Below are 15,382 nucleotides of genomic sequence, written 5' to 3' on the forward strand. Positions count from 1 at the left end.
CTGAGGTCTGCGTCCGCCTCCCTCCCTGTGACATTCATGGGCCCCAGACCTCACTGTGCCCGGCTGGACTTTCAGGGAGATGCCAGAGATGCAGCCCTAGCCCTCACGGAGCCCCGCACTCTGTGGCTGTCGCTGGCTCCTCAGCTTCCCTTCCCCTTTGGTCCCTCGAGCGCTTTCTCCATAGCCTCTCCATGGGCTCTGGGGAGCGGCAGCTTCAGGCCTATAGCTTCTCTCACAGACCCAGTGCGCGCAGGGGGTGCAGTCTGCTCCCAGGTAAGCCCGTGGCTCCAGGAAGGGCAGACACCAGTCCCCCATTAGGGGAATGAGCTTGGCCCTGCTACTTTGCCATGTGGTCCTAGGCAGGTCACCCTTGCTGGTCTCAGCCTCCCCATCCTTAAACTGGGCACAACAGGGACCTCCCCTGGCGGTCCAGTCGTTAGGATTCCACCCTTCCTCTGCAGGGGACACGGGTTCGATTCCCAGTTAGGGAACTAAATCGGAGAAAAGCCACGATGATGGTTTCGTCAAGTGCCCAGTGCAACAAGAGAAGAGGGTAGGTCACTCAGAAAGCCAAGGAGGTGCGTACACCATGCTTTCTGCACTCCCTGCTCCAGCTTGGTGTGGGGGTGAGGGAGCTTGAGCCCTGGGCTCCAATTTCAAGGCCTGCTCCAACCTGTTTCCTCGGGATTTTCTCTCCCGGAAGTAGGTAAGGAGGCTGGTGTGTACTAATGTGACCTTGGGGGAGGGGGGACACAAGAAGCTGGAACTGGAATGTCAGGGAAAGAAGAGAAGCGTCTAGGAGGAACTCTGATAGCGAGGGTGTGGGGTGGGGTGGGGGGAATGTGTGTCATGGGGCAACCCTTGGGTACCTCTGCCCCTGTGGGCCTCTGGACTTGCAGATAGACATGGATGGGGTGGGAGGCTGTGTCTCACATACGGTGTGATGCTCTCTTTGTGTTGGTTGGGGTGGTGGGGTGGGGCTTGTGCGCATCTCTATACTCTAGTCTGTGTGAGCAGGTTTTTGCCTCTGGCCCCAAGGTGCTGTTAAAGGCAAAATCTGCTCTGTTTTTAAACAGGAGGAAAAGTTCCCAGGAGGCAGGAACTCCGGATCCATTCCTGCAAATGTGTGTGTGTGTGTGTGTGTGCGCTGAATTGCTTCAGGCATCTCCGAGTCTGTGTGACCTTATGGACTGTAGCTCACCAGGCTCCTCTGTCCGTGGGATTCTCCAGGCAAGAATACTGGAGTGGGTTGTCATGCCCTCCTCCAGGGGATCTTCCTGACCCAGGGATCAAACCCAAGTCTCCTGTGGCTTCTGCATTGCGGACAGATTCTTTACTGCTGAGACACTGGGGAAGCCCCTTGTAAATGTTAAGTGGCTTTAAATAAAGCCTTCCCCTTTTGGGGGCTTCAGTTTCCCTGGTTCTGTCAGACCTCCTAAGCCTCTCTCTGTCGTCACATTTAGTGAATTCTCAAAGGGTCATCCCTTCAGGTGGTGCTATCTGACAACCTTTAAACTAAAACCCTTTTAGTTGAAGACCCTGTTTTCCTCTGCCCAGCTCCTAACTTTGGAGGAAAAGAGACAGATCCCAAAGCCTAGGGGTCCTTGCAGCAGGTTATATTTCAGCGAAATCCTGAGGCTGCTCAGTCCCTGACCTAGTAAGTCAGATTGGGCTGGTCTGAGCCCCTCCACTTCCACCCCAATAAATATATACCTCATGCTGAGGGGATTCCTCAACTTCCGGTCCTTGCTTTGTGAGTCACAAATTAAAATCTAGGTGAGCGATAAAGATAAAGGGGAGGGGAAGCCTGGGGCAGGTGAGTCACCCCCATCTTGCTCAGGGAAGGCCAGCCTGCCCATCCCTCTGCTGCAGACAGAAGGCGGCATCTTGGGCTGCCCGGGGTAACTAAGGGGGACCAGGGTGTTCCAAACCCTGAGGGAGATTCACTTCTCTCTCCCACTTCAGTTTCTGGAAGAGGGAAGGAGAGGATCATTTTTCTGGTTTGCAAGAGGCCCAGAGAGGTGTAGGAACTTGACCAGTGTCACACAGGGAGCTACAGAGAATCTATGTATCCTGGCGCCAGCCCTTGCTTCTGAGCTGGGCTTTCCTGGGGCCCAAGAGTCAGGTGATGAGGAATAAAAGAGTAGAAAGGTCAGAGCTCTGGACGTCTCCAGTAAGGGGGGAAGGAGTGAAAAGTCAAGCCCCTTCTGCTGTCCTGGGCTTCCTGCCAGCCTTGCCCCTTCCATTCTGCCCAAGGCCGCAGAATGAAGCTGTTATTAGGCCCAGGGAAGCAGGGTCAAGGATAGGTGTAGCGGGTGGGAGCACGTACACTCTGGTCTACCTCAGTTCAAGCCTACATCTCTGTTCTCCTAGCTGGGAGTCTCCTCCTTTCTCCCAGGCTAGAGCCCTGCGCAGGAGAGAGCTGGGGTCTCCTAGAGGCTGACAAGGCCAAGGCTGGACACTGACTGAGGGATCATTGAGGGGTGCTGAGATGCAGCCCCTGTTCCACCTGATGACCAACTACAGCATCCTGGCCTTTCTCCAGTCTCCCTCTATAACAAATGGGGTCTCCTGGGAGCCCAGCTCCCACTGCCCCAAGGTCTGGAGACCCTCAGGAAGTCCTTCCTGAAGTCTGACTGCAGAATCTCCTGCCACAGCTTGTCCCCTCCTCTGGCTCCTTCTCCTGTGACTCCACCTATATGGCTGGCACTGGTGGCTTCCCCGTAATTAGCACTCAGACTGGGCTGGGATGAGGGGAAAGTATACTGGGGCTCATACACACCCATCACCTTTCTGGAACACCGGATGCAGAGCCTTCCACCACCTGTCCTCCCGCCCCCACCCCTTTCACACCACAGACCTCTCAGAGAGCAGTTGTCCTGGGCCCCACCCAGGTTCACGTTCCTGTGTCCCCATTTCTGCCTGCTTTCAGCTTCTTGCCTACTGCCCTGCCCACTCCTCCTTCTAAATCCCAAACCCCACTCTCATCATGTTGGACCAGGTCACTGCATCTCCAGCCTCCTTTACAGATCCCCACCTCCTATTCCTGACTTCTAAACACCGAACCCAGCTCCACAGCCAGGCCCAGATGGGGACACACAGAGATATACACGCAGACTCCCAGGGTCGCCCGCATGTACACACAGACCTCCACGGGTACACACATACACAGAGCCCAGAACACACATGGATGGACATGGTATGCATACAGGAGGAAACCTGACTCTGATTAAGGAGGGAGCTTCTGGAATCGAACCTTTCCTTCTACATTGACTGTGTTACAGTTTTCAAGGCCTGAAACATCTGTAATCTTGTCTGATTCTTACAGAGGCCCTGAGTGTGGGTGTGTGGGTGTGAGTGTGTGTCGGAGGACTCCACCTGAAACCTGCAGGTGACTGATGAGGACCCTGAAACTGAGGGGTGGGGGAAGGGAGCTGGCTGGGTCACCTGACTGATCAGTGGTCAAGTGAGGCTTGGGGCTGAGCGTCTGGGTCGGTGAGAGGGCTTGCCCCATTAGCCCTGCCCCGGGACTCTGGGCCTGTCCTCAGAATAGACTCTAGCCCCTATCCCATTCTTCCACCCCCTCTCTGTGACCGTCTGCTGTCCTCAGGGGTGCTGAGGGCAGCCCAGGGACAACAGAAGGGAAACTATGGGTCAAAATCTAGAGATAGATTTTCTCAAGTTCCAGCTGGACACCTGACCAGAGGTACCCCGGGGGGAGGGGGAGGGAGGTTTACATTCATGGATTCTCCACCATCTCATCTGTCTGGAGATAGGGGGTGACTGTTGGCACAGGAGAAGGAACTGCCTGCCCGGCCCCCAGTCTGGGGACACTCATAATTGGGTGATTCATCTCTGCTGTTCACTCCCCATTCCTGTCCAGAGCCAGCCCCCCACTCTCAAGACTCAGAAGCAGGGAGAGCATCCAGCAGGGGCCTAAGACAGGGGCGCAGGGCTGAAGCATGGATAGACCTGTGGCTCCCTGGCCTCCCTGCCCTCTTCCTGTCTCCTACACATCCCTATGGGATGTATCCAGCTCAACACTTAACAGCTGAGTGAGGTCTTAGCAGGTGTTTGCGTGCATGCTAAGTCGCTTTGGTAGTGTCTGACCCTCTGTGACCCCAGTGGACTATAGCCTGCCGATTCGTCTGTCCATGGGATTCTCCAGGCAGAAATACTGGAGTGGGTTGCCAGTCCCTTCTCCCGGGGATCTTCCCAACCCAGGGATGGAACCTGGGTCTCCCACACTGCAGGTGGATTCTTTACCGTCTGAGTCACCAGGCGACTTCTCTCCAGATGTCAGTTTTGTCATTTGTGGAAGGGGAGATTATATACCCACATCTGAGGGGTTTTCGCAAACTGGAGGGAGTACTTCCTATACTTGAAAAATGTCTGTATGTCTGTTTTGGTCTGCCCCTCCCTCACCACACTCCAATGCTGGGGAAGAGGTTAGGGGGTTTAGGGAGGCTGTGGGGGAAGGTAGCGTGATTTATTTTCTATGTTTACACTCTTCTCTGCTTGCTGACACCAAGGCCCATGTCTCCCCTGTTGGTTCAAGCTGCTCCCTTTCAGGCAAAAAGATTTTGGGGGGCAGGAAATGAAGGGCGTGCCGGCCCTCCCCCTTACAGGGCCCTAGCCAGCCCCTCTGGTCCAACAGGCTGGGACTTGAGTCTTCAGCCCTTCCCTTGCCTGGGAACCCACTCCCCCAGCTCTGACCTCAAGGAGTCACAGCCTCCCACAGGGTGGATCGGAGGCCCCTTCCTGGGCTCAGCCCTCCCGCCCAGGTGAGACACAGACCTTGCTCAAGATGCCTTGGGGGTAGGTGGGGCCTCCTCATGTGCCTTGTCCCAGAGCTCCCGGGCAGGTGGGCTGGCTTGCAGCCCGTACTCAGCCTGGCTTTCCTTCCAGAAGAGCAGGAGGAGCCCAGAGGGCCTGGTAAGCTGCATGACTCAGGGTCAGGGCCTGCCTCACCAAGCTCAGGCTCCTCCTGAAGAGCTCCAAGAGCCCAGCTCCAGGAGCTGTTTGGCTCCAGGGGCTGCCATTCATAGACTACAGTGAGAATGAGCCCCCCACTACCCCCATTGCCTGCATCCAGTTGTGCAATGAGGTCAGCTTCTGCCCCTCAAACTCAAGGCCAGCCAGTCGGGGCCTTCTGGACAAGCATCCTCCTGCCCTGACCCATCTCATCCCCAGAGGACCCGAGGAGGGCTGACAGGAATTAGAGGCCCTTGGAAGGCATTGCATCCTTCTCCCTCCTCTGGGCAGGGTCCTCTCAGGAAGAAGACGTCTTCCACTAAGAACCTTGAAGGCCTGCCCATACCTTCTCAGCTCCAACTCTAACCCATCCCCGTGTGCATGCTGCGTACACGTGTGTGGACCCGTGTGTAAAAACTAGTTATAGACAGCAACAAGTTTGGTGGGAGTATATGGGGTCATGATTCTGAAGGCTGGGCTTTTTAAAGATTTATTACTTATTTATTTAAGGCTATTCCGAGTCATCGTTGCTGCCTACGGGCTTTCTCTAGTTGCCATAAGCAGGGGCTCCTCTTCGTTGCCGCGCACAGGCTTCCCACTGCAGTGGCTTCTCTCGTTGCCAGCACAGTCTATAAAGCACAGGCTCAGCAGTTGTGGTGCACGGACTCAGTTGCTCCAGGGCATGTGGGACCTTCCTGGACCAGGAATCGAACCCTTGTCCCCTGCACTGGCAATCAGATTCTTAACCACTAGACCACCAGAGACTCTGATTCGAGACCAGGGGGCACTGGGATCCAGGTCCTGTTCCACATGCCCAGCCGTGTGCCTCGGCATGGGGCTGCAACCACGAGGGGCAAAGGGGTCTCAAACATGCTCTACGATGAGCTGCAGGCCCAGAGTTACAGGTGAGCACAAACACACATGTGTGAGTACACACAGGTGCACATGTGTAAACAGATACTACTTACAGGATACACAAATCTACAGTTATATGTACAACCTGCTCCCTCAGGGTGGAGCACGGTGAACACCTATGTGAACTGACAGCAAACACATGTGTGTATGGGGGGGCAGTGCTCTACCTGCCAACACTTGTGTGTATGGGGGGAGGGTACTTTATCTGCAAACACAAGTTTGTGTATGAGGGGAGGGCAATGTTCCACCTGCAAACACATGTGTATATGGGGAGCGGAAGGTGCTCTGCCCACTGAGAGCACCTGTTTTCCTCCACTGCTTTGGTTTCTGGGCTGGGCTTGGCTGCTGGCAGGCCTGGGATCAGGCAGGGGTGAGGATAGGGTGCTGTGAGCTGGGGTTCCCTACTTTCTCTAAGCATTGAGGAGCCCCTTTGCCAGTTCCTGCCCTGCGCAGCTCCCCCTGGGGCAGCGAGGGGCTGAGAAACATACCAGGGAGTGGGGAGAAGAGAGGACGGCCTGGTGGTGGGGGGGGTGTTCCCCTCTTTCCACACTCTGGGTTCTGGCACCAGGAATCTGGGGTTTTGTCTTGAGTCATGGATGGGCAGTGGGGCCGCGGGCAGGCAGTGGGTGATGGCTCCCTGATTCACCATGGGGCCTCCCAGCCCTTGAGGCTCAGGGGGTGGGGTGCTTCTTTCTGGGCCGCGGGCCCTGGGAGACCTCCCGTGTGGGGGTTACATATCTGTGTGAGCCTATGGCCAGGCTCTCATGGGAATGCCATCCCAGGAGTGCATGAAGAAACCTCAGGGTCTATAGGCGAACATGACTGCCAGCCCCAGGGTATAGTGAGTGAGCACGCCTGCACGGCACGTGTGACTCTATGTGTGTTGCTAAACCCCATCTCTTTGGGCATGAGTCACCTCTGGAGCCCTCATTTCTGACAGCCGCTGCTCAAAGGGCAAGTCCCCAGGGTCCTCAGCCCACCTGGATTAAGTCCCTTCGGGAAATGAGGTCTCTCCGGCAAAGCTGCCTTAGAGACCAGGGTGAGGGCATATTTGCTGCCAGTCCTGTGGGAGTCAGGTCCAGGCGACCAGGCCTCAGCTCACCAGTTATTAGATGCGGCACAGAGAGCGAGACTGCCCCATGACCCCCCACCTCTGATGGTCTGACATCCCCACAGCTCAGACTGCTTCATCTCTTAAAGGAACAGAATTGCCCCTGGCTAGGGATCAGCCTGGGTGGGAGAGTAGAGGGTTAAAACCAGCTGGAACTCAACCTGCTGGCAAGTATATGGCTGGCGGCATGTCAGGACAACTGCAGCTCGGGCCCTGGACCCGTGCACAATGCGCACACAGGTACACGTGTGACAAGCGCTGTTAACCCAGCCATGTTCCACTGCCATGAGCACAGCCATGATGCCCCAAAAGCGTGATCAAGCGGATGGGAGATGCCATGTGTGGACACAGCTGGGAACAGAGCCGTCAAGACATGTAACATGTGGCATGTACTCACCAGACAAGAAGCAAGGCCTCTGAGCTCTGGCCAGAACTCAGCCCATGTGTTCTGCGAGTGCACCTGGGTCTGGACTGTGTCCACCTGGGTCTCTTCTCCCTTGGGCCCCACCCCCACCCCCAGCCTCCTCCCTCCAGGTCCCTAACTGAAGACAGGAGCGGTCCATGACTTAGTGCTTAGCTGCTCAGTCCCACTGGACTGTTTGCAACCCCATGGGCCGTAGCCTGCCAGGCTCCTCTGTCCATGGGATTCTCCAGGCAAGAATACTGGAGTGGGCTGCCATGCCCTCCTCCAGGGAATCTTCCCAACCCATGAATCGAACCCAGGTCTCCTGCACTGCAGGGGAATTCTTTACGGTCTGAGCCACCAGAGAGGCCCATGAGCTGGGGCCAGTTCCTTTCCTGACTCGGTGGGAGTCTGCTGTCACTCCCCCCGTGGTGGGGATGGCAGGGAGGCTCGCTGCGAGTGGGCCGAGGAGGTCTCTTCCGCAGCTCCTTTCTCCCCTGAGGCCCTGGTCCTGTACGCGCCTTCATCCCCGCATCAGTTCTCTGCCTCCATCATCCCGCAGTTCTCCTGGGGACAATCCTAGCCCGAAGGGCTCCTCACCCCACCCCGCACCTCTGCCTTCCTCACCAGCCTCCCCCACAACCCAGCAGCCCCTTCAGCCTCCCCGGGCGAGCCATGGGGGCGGCCGCCCACCTTGAGGCCGGCGCGGACGGGGCGGGCGGGGTTGCGGGCGGGCTGGCGGGCGGGGCACGTGCCTCCGGCTCTATAAAAGGGCGCCACCCGGCGCTGGCGGCCACTCTGCTGCCGCAGCCGTCCTTTCGCCTGCCCGCCCGAAGCGCCGTCGCCTGCCCCCGCCATGGGTCGACAGAAGGAGCTGGTGAACCGCTGCGGGGAGATGCTGCACATCCGCTACCGGCTGTTTCGCCAGGCGCTGGCTGAGTGCTTGGGGACCCTCATCCTCGTGGTGAGTGGAGGGACACGCAGAAGCCTCTTGCCAGCCCCGCCACCCCGGTCCCTCTGTTCACTGAGGGGCTGTGTTTAAGACAGCCTCGACCCCTCTCTCAGCTCTGACCACCCCCAGCCCCCCACACTGACACCCTCCAGGGTCCTCTTTGCTTAGAGCTCTAACCCCCTCTGTGACAGCTCTGACTGTTGCCAGAATGACAGCTGTTACACCCCAATGACAGCTCTGAGCTTCACCCTGTCACCAGTGGGCCAGCCCAGAGGCTGGGGGCGTTGGTCACCTTTGCAGTCTGGGACCTCCAGTCCTGGCTGGCTGCCACAGATTCCTGGAGCCCCAGCCCTGGCAGAGGACGGTGGTGGGGGGCAGTGGCAAATGGGCCCCTATTGAGTTATTTGGGTCCTGGGTGCCTGGCCCCTAATGAATAATTAAGCCTCAGAAAGTCCAAAAGTTCCCCTGATGTGAGGACAGTGCTTTGAGGGGGGGCAGAGGGCGGAGGCCATGCAGCACACAGCAAGCAAGGAAGGAAGGAGGATCCTGAAGATAGGAGGCTGTGGAAGGCAGCTTTGCCCCAGGCACAAGGGACGTGAAGTCACTGTCTGTCCCTGAGTGCTGGGCGACTCCCGGACAGTTACCCAGACAGATGTGGTCAGCTTCCGGGCACAAGCCCACTGGCGTGCATGGGTCTCCAGGATCTGAGTTATTCGCCGGGTTCCTTCGCAGTCCCAGTGACTCTATGGTCATGCCAGTTTCCGTCCGGGTTGCTTCTGGGTGACTCTGTTTGTACTTCTTGGACCTGGCAGACCGATCAGGTTTGGGCTCCGTTTCCTGTCCCAGTTAGTCTCAGATTTTCAGCCACGCTTGTGGTTACACCTGTTTCCCTCTTGGTTACTTCTGGTTTCAGCTGCTCCATTGCAGGGGGTAGGGTACTCTGTGCCCCAATTCCAGCCCTAGGTAAGGTAGTCCAGCCAGTCCCCTGGGGACTAGTGAGATTAACTCGGGGCAAGGAGAGCCAGGTGGCTCCCTACCATGGGTGGTGGTGGAGCAGGTTCTATGGTGAGAGGAGAGCTGGGACTCACTGCTGGCTTCTGGGACCAGGAAACAGGGAAGCCAGGTGGGGCTGTTTATCCACAACCCCCCAAGACTAGTGGTCCTTCTGGTCATCCGTATCTCTTCTCTCCCAGGAAGGGACTAGGACAGGTGCTTATCATCACCCTGCCCAGGGCTTTGTGTCCCCTCTCCCCATCTGACTGACGGTCCAGTCCCCTGTTGGAGAGCAGCCAGGACAGGGACATTGTCTTCCCTTCACAGAGGGGCCTCCCTAACTCCTCCCTAAGTCTCAGCTTGCCTTCCCCCAAAGGAGCAGTCGGGCCTCCCGCTGAGCCCCAGGATCACTTGGCTTACCCCTGGCCACAGAAGGAGGGTGTTATGTTTGTGAAGGCTTTCAGGCTCAGGTGGTTGAGAGGCATTGGGTATCAGTGCCTGAAGAGGAGGGGCCAGGCCAGGAAGACTCCCGAGTGGTGGGTGAGGGCTTGCCTGCACCCCTCTGGGGGTTGGGGACCTGCAGTGTCAGAATCAGGGCTGGCTTTAAGGCTGGGGAAGCCCCTTTCTCTGGGGCATCTAGTAAGGTGAGGAGAGGGAGAAGGAGGCAGGAGGAAGAGGAAGATTAGTCTCAAGGTGGTGGAACTGGCTCTGACAGCTTCTCCCTCCAAGGCCTCTTGGGATGGAGCCAGGTTTGTGCCTTGGGTAGGCAAGGAGCTGAGGCCAAGGCCTGCCAAGCTGGGCAGGGTGCCCCAGACCCTCACATGCCTGTTTTAGCACACACACAGATACTTCTAATCTCTGATCTTTGCTCTCACCTGCCTGCACACCTTTGCCCTGTTGCTGCCTCAGGTTTCCTATCTCTTGGTCCTCCTGAAGGGTGATAACCAGAATTCATAACCACCCCATGCAGCAGGACACTGAGCCATCAGAATGAACGAGGGCCCTGAGCACAGGTCTTGTAAAATTTCTGCTGAATAGGCCTCAGAATTTAGTTATGGGGAGATGGGAAAGGAGAGCTGGGGCAGGGCTGGAGCACCTTTGGGGGGCACCCTGGGAGCTCAGAGTAATAGCTCTTTACAGCTAGCGCAGGAGCATTCTGGGGGCTTCCCGGCGACTTAGCAGTAAAGAATCTGCCTGCCAATGCAGGAGTGGCTGGAGACACGGGTTCGATCCCTGGATCGAGAAGATGCCCTGGAGGAGGGCATGGCAACCCACTCCAGTATTCTTACCTGAAGAATCCCATGGACAGAGGAACCTGGCGGGTTATGGTCCATGGGGTCGCAAAGAGTTGGACACGACTGAGTGACTTAGCAAGCATACACAGGAGTGTTTTTACATCTGAACAAGGGGAACTGACATACAGCACACTCTGTACTTGCAGGACATCGGGGACTTTAGCCTCTTGAATCCTCCCATTTCTGGCAGAAAGTTTAGAACCAATCTCCCCACTTCCACTGGCCTGAGGGTCCCAGACTGGCTAGTGAGAGGACACAGAGACCTCTGTCTTTAGGACCTCCAAATCTGAGTGGGGAACCTGGGCCCCCTGAGGGTAGGGAGGTCAAGGTGAGGGGAGACAGGAGGCTCTGGGTCAGGGACATGTCGGGGAAGCTGAGGGTTCCGAGAGGGAGGCCAGGGGCTCTGACACCCCAGATTAAGGAGAAGTGGGTTCAGCCTAACTTCCGGCCTCTGCCCTTTCTCCATGCGCTCTCCCTGTCAACTCTTCTTTGGGGCAGAGAGAAAGGCAGCTGCAGGTGGGGATGAGTGAGAACCTTCCCATCCCTAGGACCAGGCCTGAAAGGCTGGGGGAGGAACTGCTCGGGCGAGAGTGTCCCCTTCCTCTGGCTCTCATTGAGAATCGAGACAAATCAATGGAGATGGTGCCACTACCTTCTGGGCTCACAGTTGCAAACTCCGCTTCCAGTCCCTTCCACCGGACCCTGTTAGAGTGGAGTTGGGACCCTGGGGCTGGGAGGGCCTGTCTTATGACTGCAGCAGGAGGGGAGGGGTTTGATTCCAGGAAAGGGCTTCTGTCTCCGCAGGAAGGCAGGGGGAGGTGGCTGGCTTCACCTTTCCTCTGGAGTGAGAGTCACTGGTTCTCACTCTCCCGCTTTGCTCTGTTTCCCGACACAGATGTTTGGCTGTGGCTCTGTGGCCCAGGTCGTGCTCAGCCGGGGCACCCACGGTGGTTTCCTCACCATCAACCTGGCCTTTGGCTTCGCCGTCACCCTAGGCATCCTTATTGCTGGCCAGGTCTCTGGTAAGGCCTTGTCCCCACCCTCAGCCATCAGCCTTCCAGCAACCCCACATGGTGTCCCACTGGGGAATGGGGTGAGGGCGGGAGGGTCCTTCACAGGGCAGGGCATAGCCATGTCCTAGCTTTGGGCCCTTGAAAGAGAAGAGTGACGAAGGAAAATTTTGTCTCTCACCTTGGAATCACAGACAAGCAGAGTGGGTCTGTTACACAGTCCAACCCGCCATTCTGTGCAATAAACCCTTCTCTGCATCCCTGTTCACCAGAGCCGAAGAGGGGGAATGTGGGAGGGGGAGACCCTGGCTCCCCACTGTGGCAGGCGGGGGCTAATAGGTCCCATCTCCCTCTGCCCAGGGGCCCACCTGAACCCTGCCGTGACCTTTGCGATGTGCTTCCTGGCGCGCGAGCCCTGGATCAAGCTACCTGTGTACACCTTGGCTCAGACTCTGGGAGCCTTCCTGGGCGCTGGCATTATCTTCGGGTTGTATTACGGTGAGCATCCCCACCCTGCTTTCCTCCACGACCTCCTCCCTCTGCTTAGGACTGACCTACTGGCACCAGGCCTTTCCATGATGAATACCAGGGAGCTGCCCAGGCCCCAGGCATATGACTCATTCACGCACGGGCCCCAGGTGGGGGCCACGAGAGGAAAGAAATGAGCTGGGCAACGGTGGAGTCAAGCCCTCCACCCTCCATCTTCCCACCCTGTCTCCGGAGTGATAAAGCAGTGATTACGCTCACCTGCGACCCCTGGGAGGGTGGGCACAGCTTGACGGGGAAGACGGGCCTCAGGCCTTTCTCTCATGCATGCGGTATCTAAACTGTCACCAGATGCGATCTGGGCCTTTGCCGACAACCAGCTTTTTGTTTCGGGCCCCAATGGCACAGCTGGCATCTTTGCCACCTACCCCTCTGGACACTTGGACATGGTCAATGGCTTCTTCGACCAGGTACGGACTGGGAATGGGTGAGGGGCTTGGGTTGCTCGTGGGCTGGCTGGGGAACAGGACTCCTTGTCTAGAGCAGACTCCTAGGACTCTGCTAGTTTAGCCAGCAGAAATCTTAGCACCACTGCCCTGAGGAGCAGAACCCTGGAGATGCCAAGACTGTTGGAGGAAGCCAGAGGGTGGAAGGTGGGGGCTGTCCTCACGCTGTTCTTCCCACTCCCCAGTTCATTGGCACGGCCTCCCTCATCGTGTGTGTGCTGGCCATTGTGGACCCGTACAACAACCCTGTCCCCCGAGGCCTGGAGGCCTTCACCGTGGGCCTGGTGGTCTTGGTCATTGGCACCTCCATGGGCTTCAACTCTGGCTACGCTGTCAACCCCGCCCGGGACTTCGGCCCCCGCCTTTTCACCGCCATCGCCGGCTGGGGCTCGGAAGTCTTCACGTGAGTGCAGTCCCCACCCGCGTGCCCCAGCCCATTCCCCGCTTTGGCCTGCCTCACCCACCCCTGACCACATCTGTCTGCCCACAGGACGGGCCGCCACTGGTGGTGGGTGCCCATTGTCTCTCCGCTCCTGGGTTCCATCGCGGGTGTCTTCGTGTACCAGCTCATGATCGGCTGCCACCTGGAGCCGCCCCCACCCTCCACCGACGAGGAGAATGTGAAGTTATCCCACGTGAAGCACAAGGAGCAGATGTGAATGGGCGGGGGCACCCCCGTGTCCTCTCATGAGCGTCCATTGACTGTGCAGGGGCTGCTCCCCAGAAGCCCTCTTCATGACTCCCCTCCTGGGCTAGGAAGCGTCTTGTCCACCACCTCCCACTAGACAGCCCCCTTCAGGCTTTTCCATCCTGGAGGAAATAGGACCCAGTAGGACCCTCAGCCTGTAAGCTGTGGTGGCACCTGGAGCCCGGCTGATCTAGCCCTTCATCTCCCAGAGGGAGACAGTAGGTAGCCGGTGTGTGAGTGTGAGTGCAGGTGTGTGTGCGTGGTTTTCCAGATATTCAGGGCAAAGGACCGAGTGGAAAAGATTCTATCGGTGGGGTTGGGGTGGGGGTCCAGAGGAAGAGAGGGGAAGGTGCGGTGTCTGTCTGTGAATGAGAAAAGCACGTTTCAGGGGCTCCATGTGGAGGGGGGTCCAGGTACAGGCATTTCTCAGTATGTGCGTGTCTGCCCTTCTATGCAGGGGGCTGTTATAGGCTTCAGTAGGGTAGGAATATAAGTAGGGCTAGGAGGAGGGGGCCATAGCCCAGTTGTGGAGCTCTGTCTATTCATAAATAAGGAGCAGCAGAGTGATGTGTTCATGTCACAATGGAGGCATGAGGGGACCAGGGCGGGGGTGAAGTCCGGGTCATAATTTCACGTTTGCTCTTAAAAATATATATATATTAATATATGTGTATTAATACATATATGTAGTAGATGTTACAGTTTTAGGGATGGGATTGGGAGATCCCAGGGTCTGCTCTCCTTTAATCCTCCACTCAACACGTGTATTTTTGCCTTTTATAAAAAAACAATAAAATGTATGCCAATTGTGTAAATAGCTCTCTGCCTGCTCTGCTGTTTTTCTGGCGCCACAGAGCTTCAGTGAGTCTGGCCGCAGATAACAGGGCATCCTGAGGTTGTGTTCGAACCTGTCCTGGGGGCAGAGGTCAGTCACACGGGTCAGATCTCAGCTTGAACTTGGTGGTCCCACACCTTCCTCCAAGCTTCCATCCTCCCGGGAACCCCCAGCTGGTGAATCACGTCTCCTTCCCGAGCCCTGTGCCCACCCACTACCCCGGGAAGGCAGACTGAAGCCTGGCTGGGGGTAGGAACTTCCTCCCAAAGGAGAGGACTGCTCTCCAGGAAGTAGTGACCTCCCTGTTGGTGGAAGAGACCAATCATACTGGGAACCTACTGTTGCCTTTGACACCTCGCAGTTGTTTGGGCTTCATCACCTACAACCAGACCTTGGCCACAGCCCCTTTAGTAGCAGTTTACCTGACTCCAGTCTGGATCAGTCAGTCCATATAGCTGCCAGAGGGATCTTTCTGAAAGCCCTGCTGGAAGTGGGCCTCATTCCATGGCTCTCCCCGCCACCTGGAGACAATTGAAATCTCTCCATCCTGCATTCAGGCCCCCCCCCCACCCCAGGACCTGGCCTTGGTCCCCACCCCTCCCTTCACAATGCTCCATCCACTCAGGACTATTCTGTGCACCCCTGTGTCTTCCTACCTCACTGACCAGTCACTAAAGCCCTCCTGATCTGCTCCAAGACCTCCTCCAGGAAGTCATCCCTGCCCTTACCCACTCCTCCATTTCTACAGTCAGCTGTCTGAACCCAGAGACCACAGCTGCACTCATTCCTCCTGCTGGCTTCAGTTCTTCAGTTTGAGGCACCCCCATGTGCTGTAAGGCAGGGGTTGGACTGACTATGACACCCTGACTTTGCCTAGAGAAGCAAAAGCCTCGCCACATTTGGGCCTGAGAGGTTCTGTTGGGAGATCCTGTGCCCCTTCTCACCTCCTCTTCCTCCCTTACTGTGTGCGAACGTGCATGCTAAGTTGCTTCAGCCTTGTCCAACTCTTTGAGACCCTCTGGGCTGTAACCGGCCAGGCTCCTCTGTCCATGGGATTCTCCAAGCAAGAATATTGGAGTGGGTTGCCATTCCCTTCTCCAGAGGACCTTCCTGACCCAGGGGATGAACCCTGGTCTCCAGCATTGCCAGCAGATTCTTTACCAGCTGAGCCACAAGGGAAGCCCTTGAGCTACGGGGAAGTCCTCACATTTCAC

General features: G+C 57.1%; 1 protein-coding gene across 2 annotated transcripts; it reads left to right on the forward strand.

Moving 5' to 3' along the window:
* Nucleotides 1-8,191: 8,191 nt before the first annotated feature.
* On the forward strand, nt 8,192-14,148 carry AQP3 (aquaporin 3 (Gill blood group)). Of its 2 annotated transcripts, XM_020915710.2 has the most exons (6): nt 8,192-8,367; nt 11,539-11,665; nt 12,014-12,151; nt 12,491-12,609; nt 12,831-13,048; nt 13,136-14,148. In XM_020915710.2, the coding sequence occupies exons 1-6, from the start codon at nt 8,260-8,262 to the stop codon at nt 13,302-13,304; spliced, it is 879 nt and encodes a 292-aa protein (XP_020771369.1). In that variant the 5' UTR covers nt 8,192-8,259; the 3' UTR covers nt 13,305-14,148. The 2 variants fall into 2 exon arrangements, with proteins under 2 accessions (XP_020771369.1, XP_070315712.1); XM_070459611.1 differs by lacking the exon at nt 12,831-13,048.
* The last annotated feature ends 1,234 nt before the right edge of the window (nt 14,149-15,382 follow it).

The sequence above is a fragment of the Odocoileus virginianus genome, chromosome 31 (assembly GCF_023699985.2).
Source record: "Odocoileus virginianus isolate 20LAN1187 ecotype Illinois chromosome 31, Ovbor_1.2, whole genome shotgun sequence".
Taxonomy (NCBI): domain Eukaryota; kingdom Metazoa; phylum Chordata; class Mammalia; order Artiodactyla; family Cervidae; genus Odocoileus; species Odocoileus virginianus.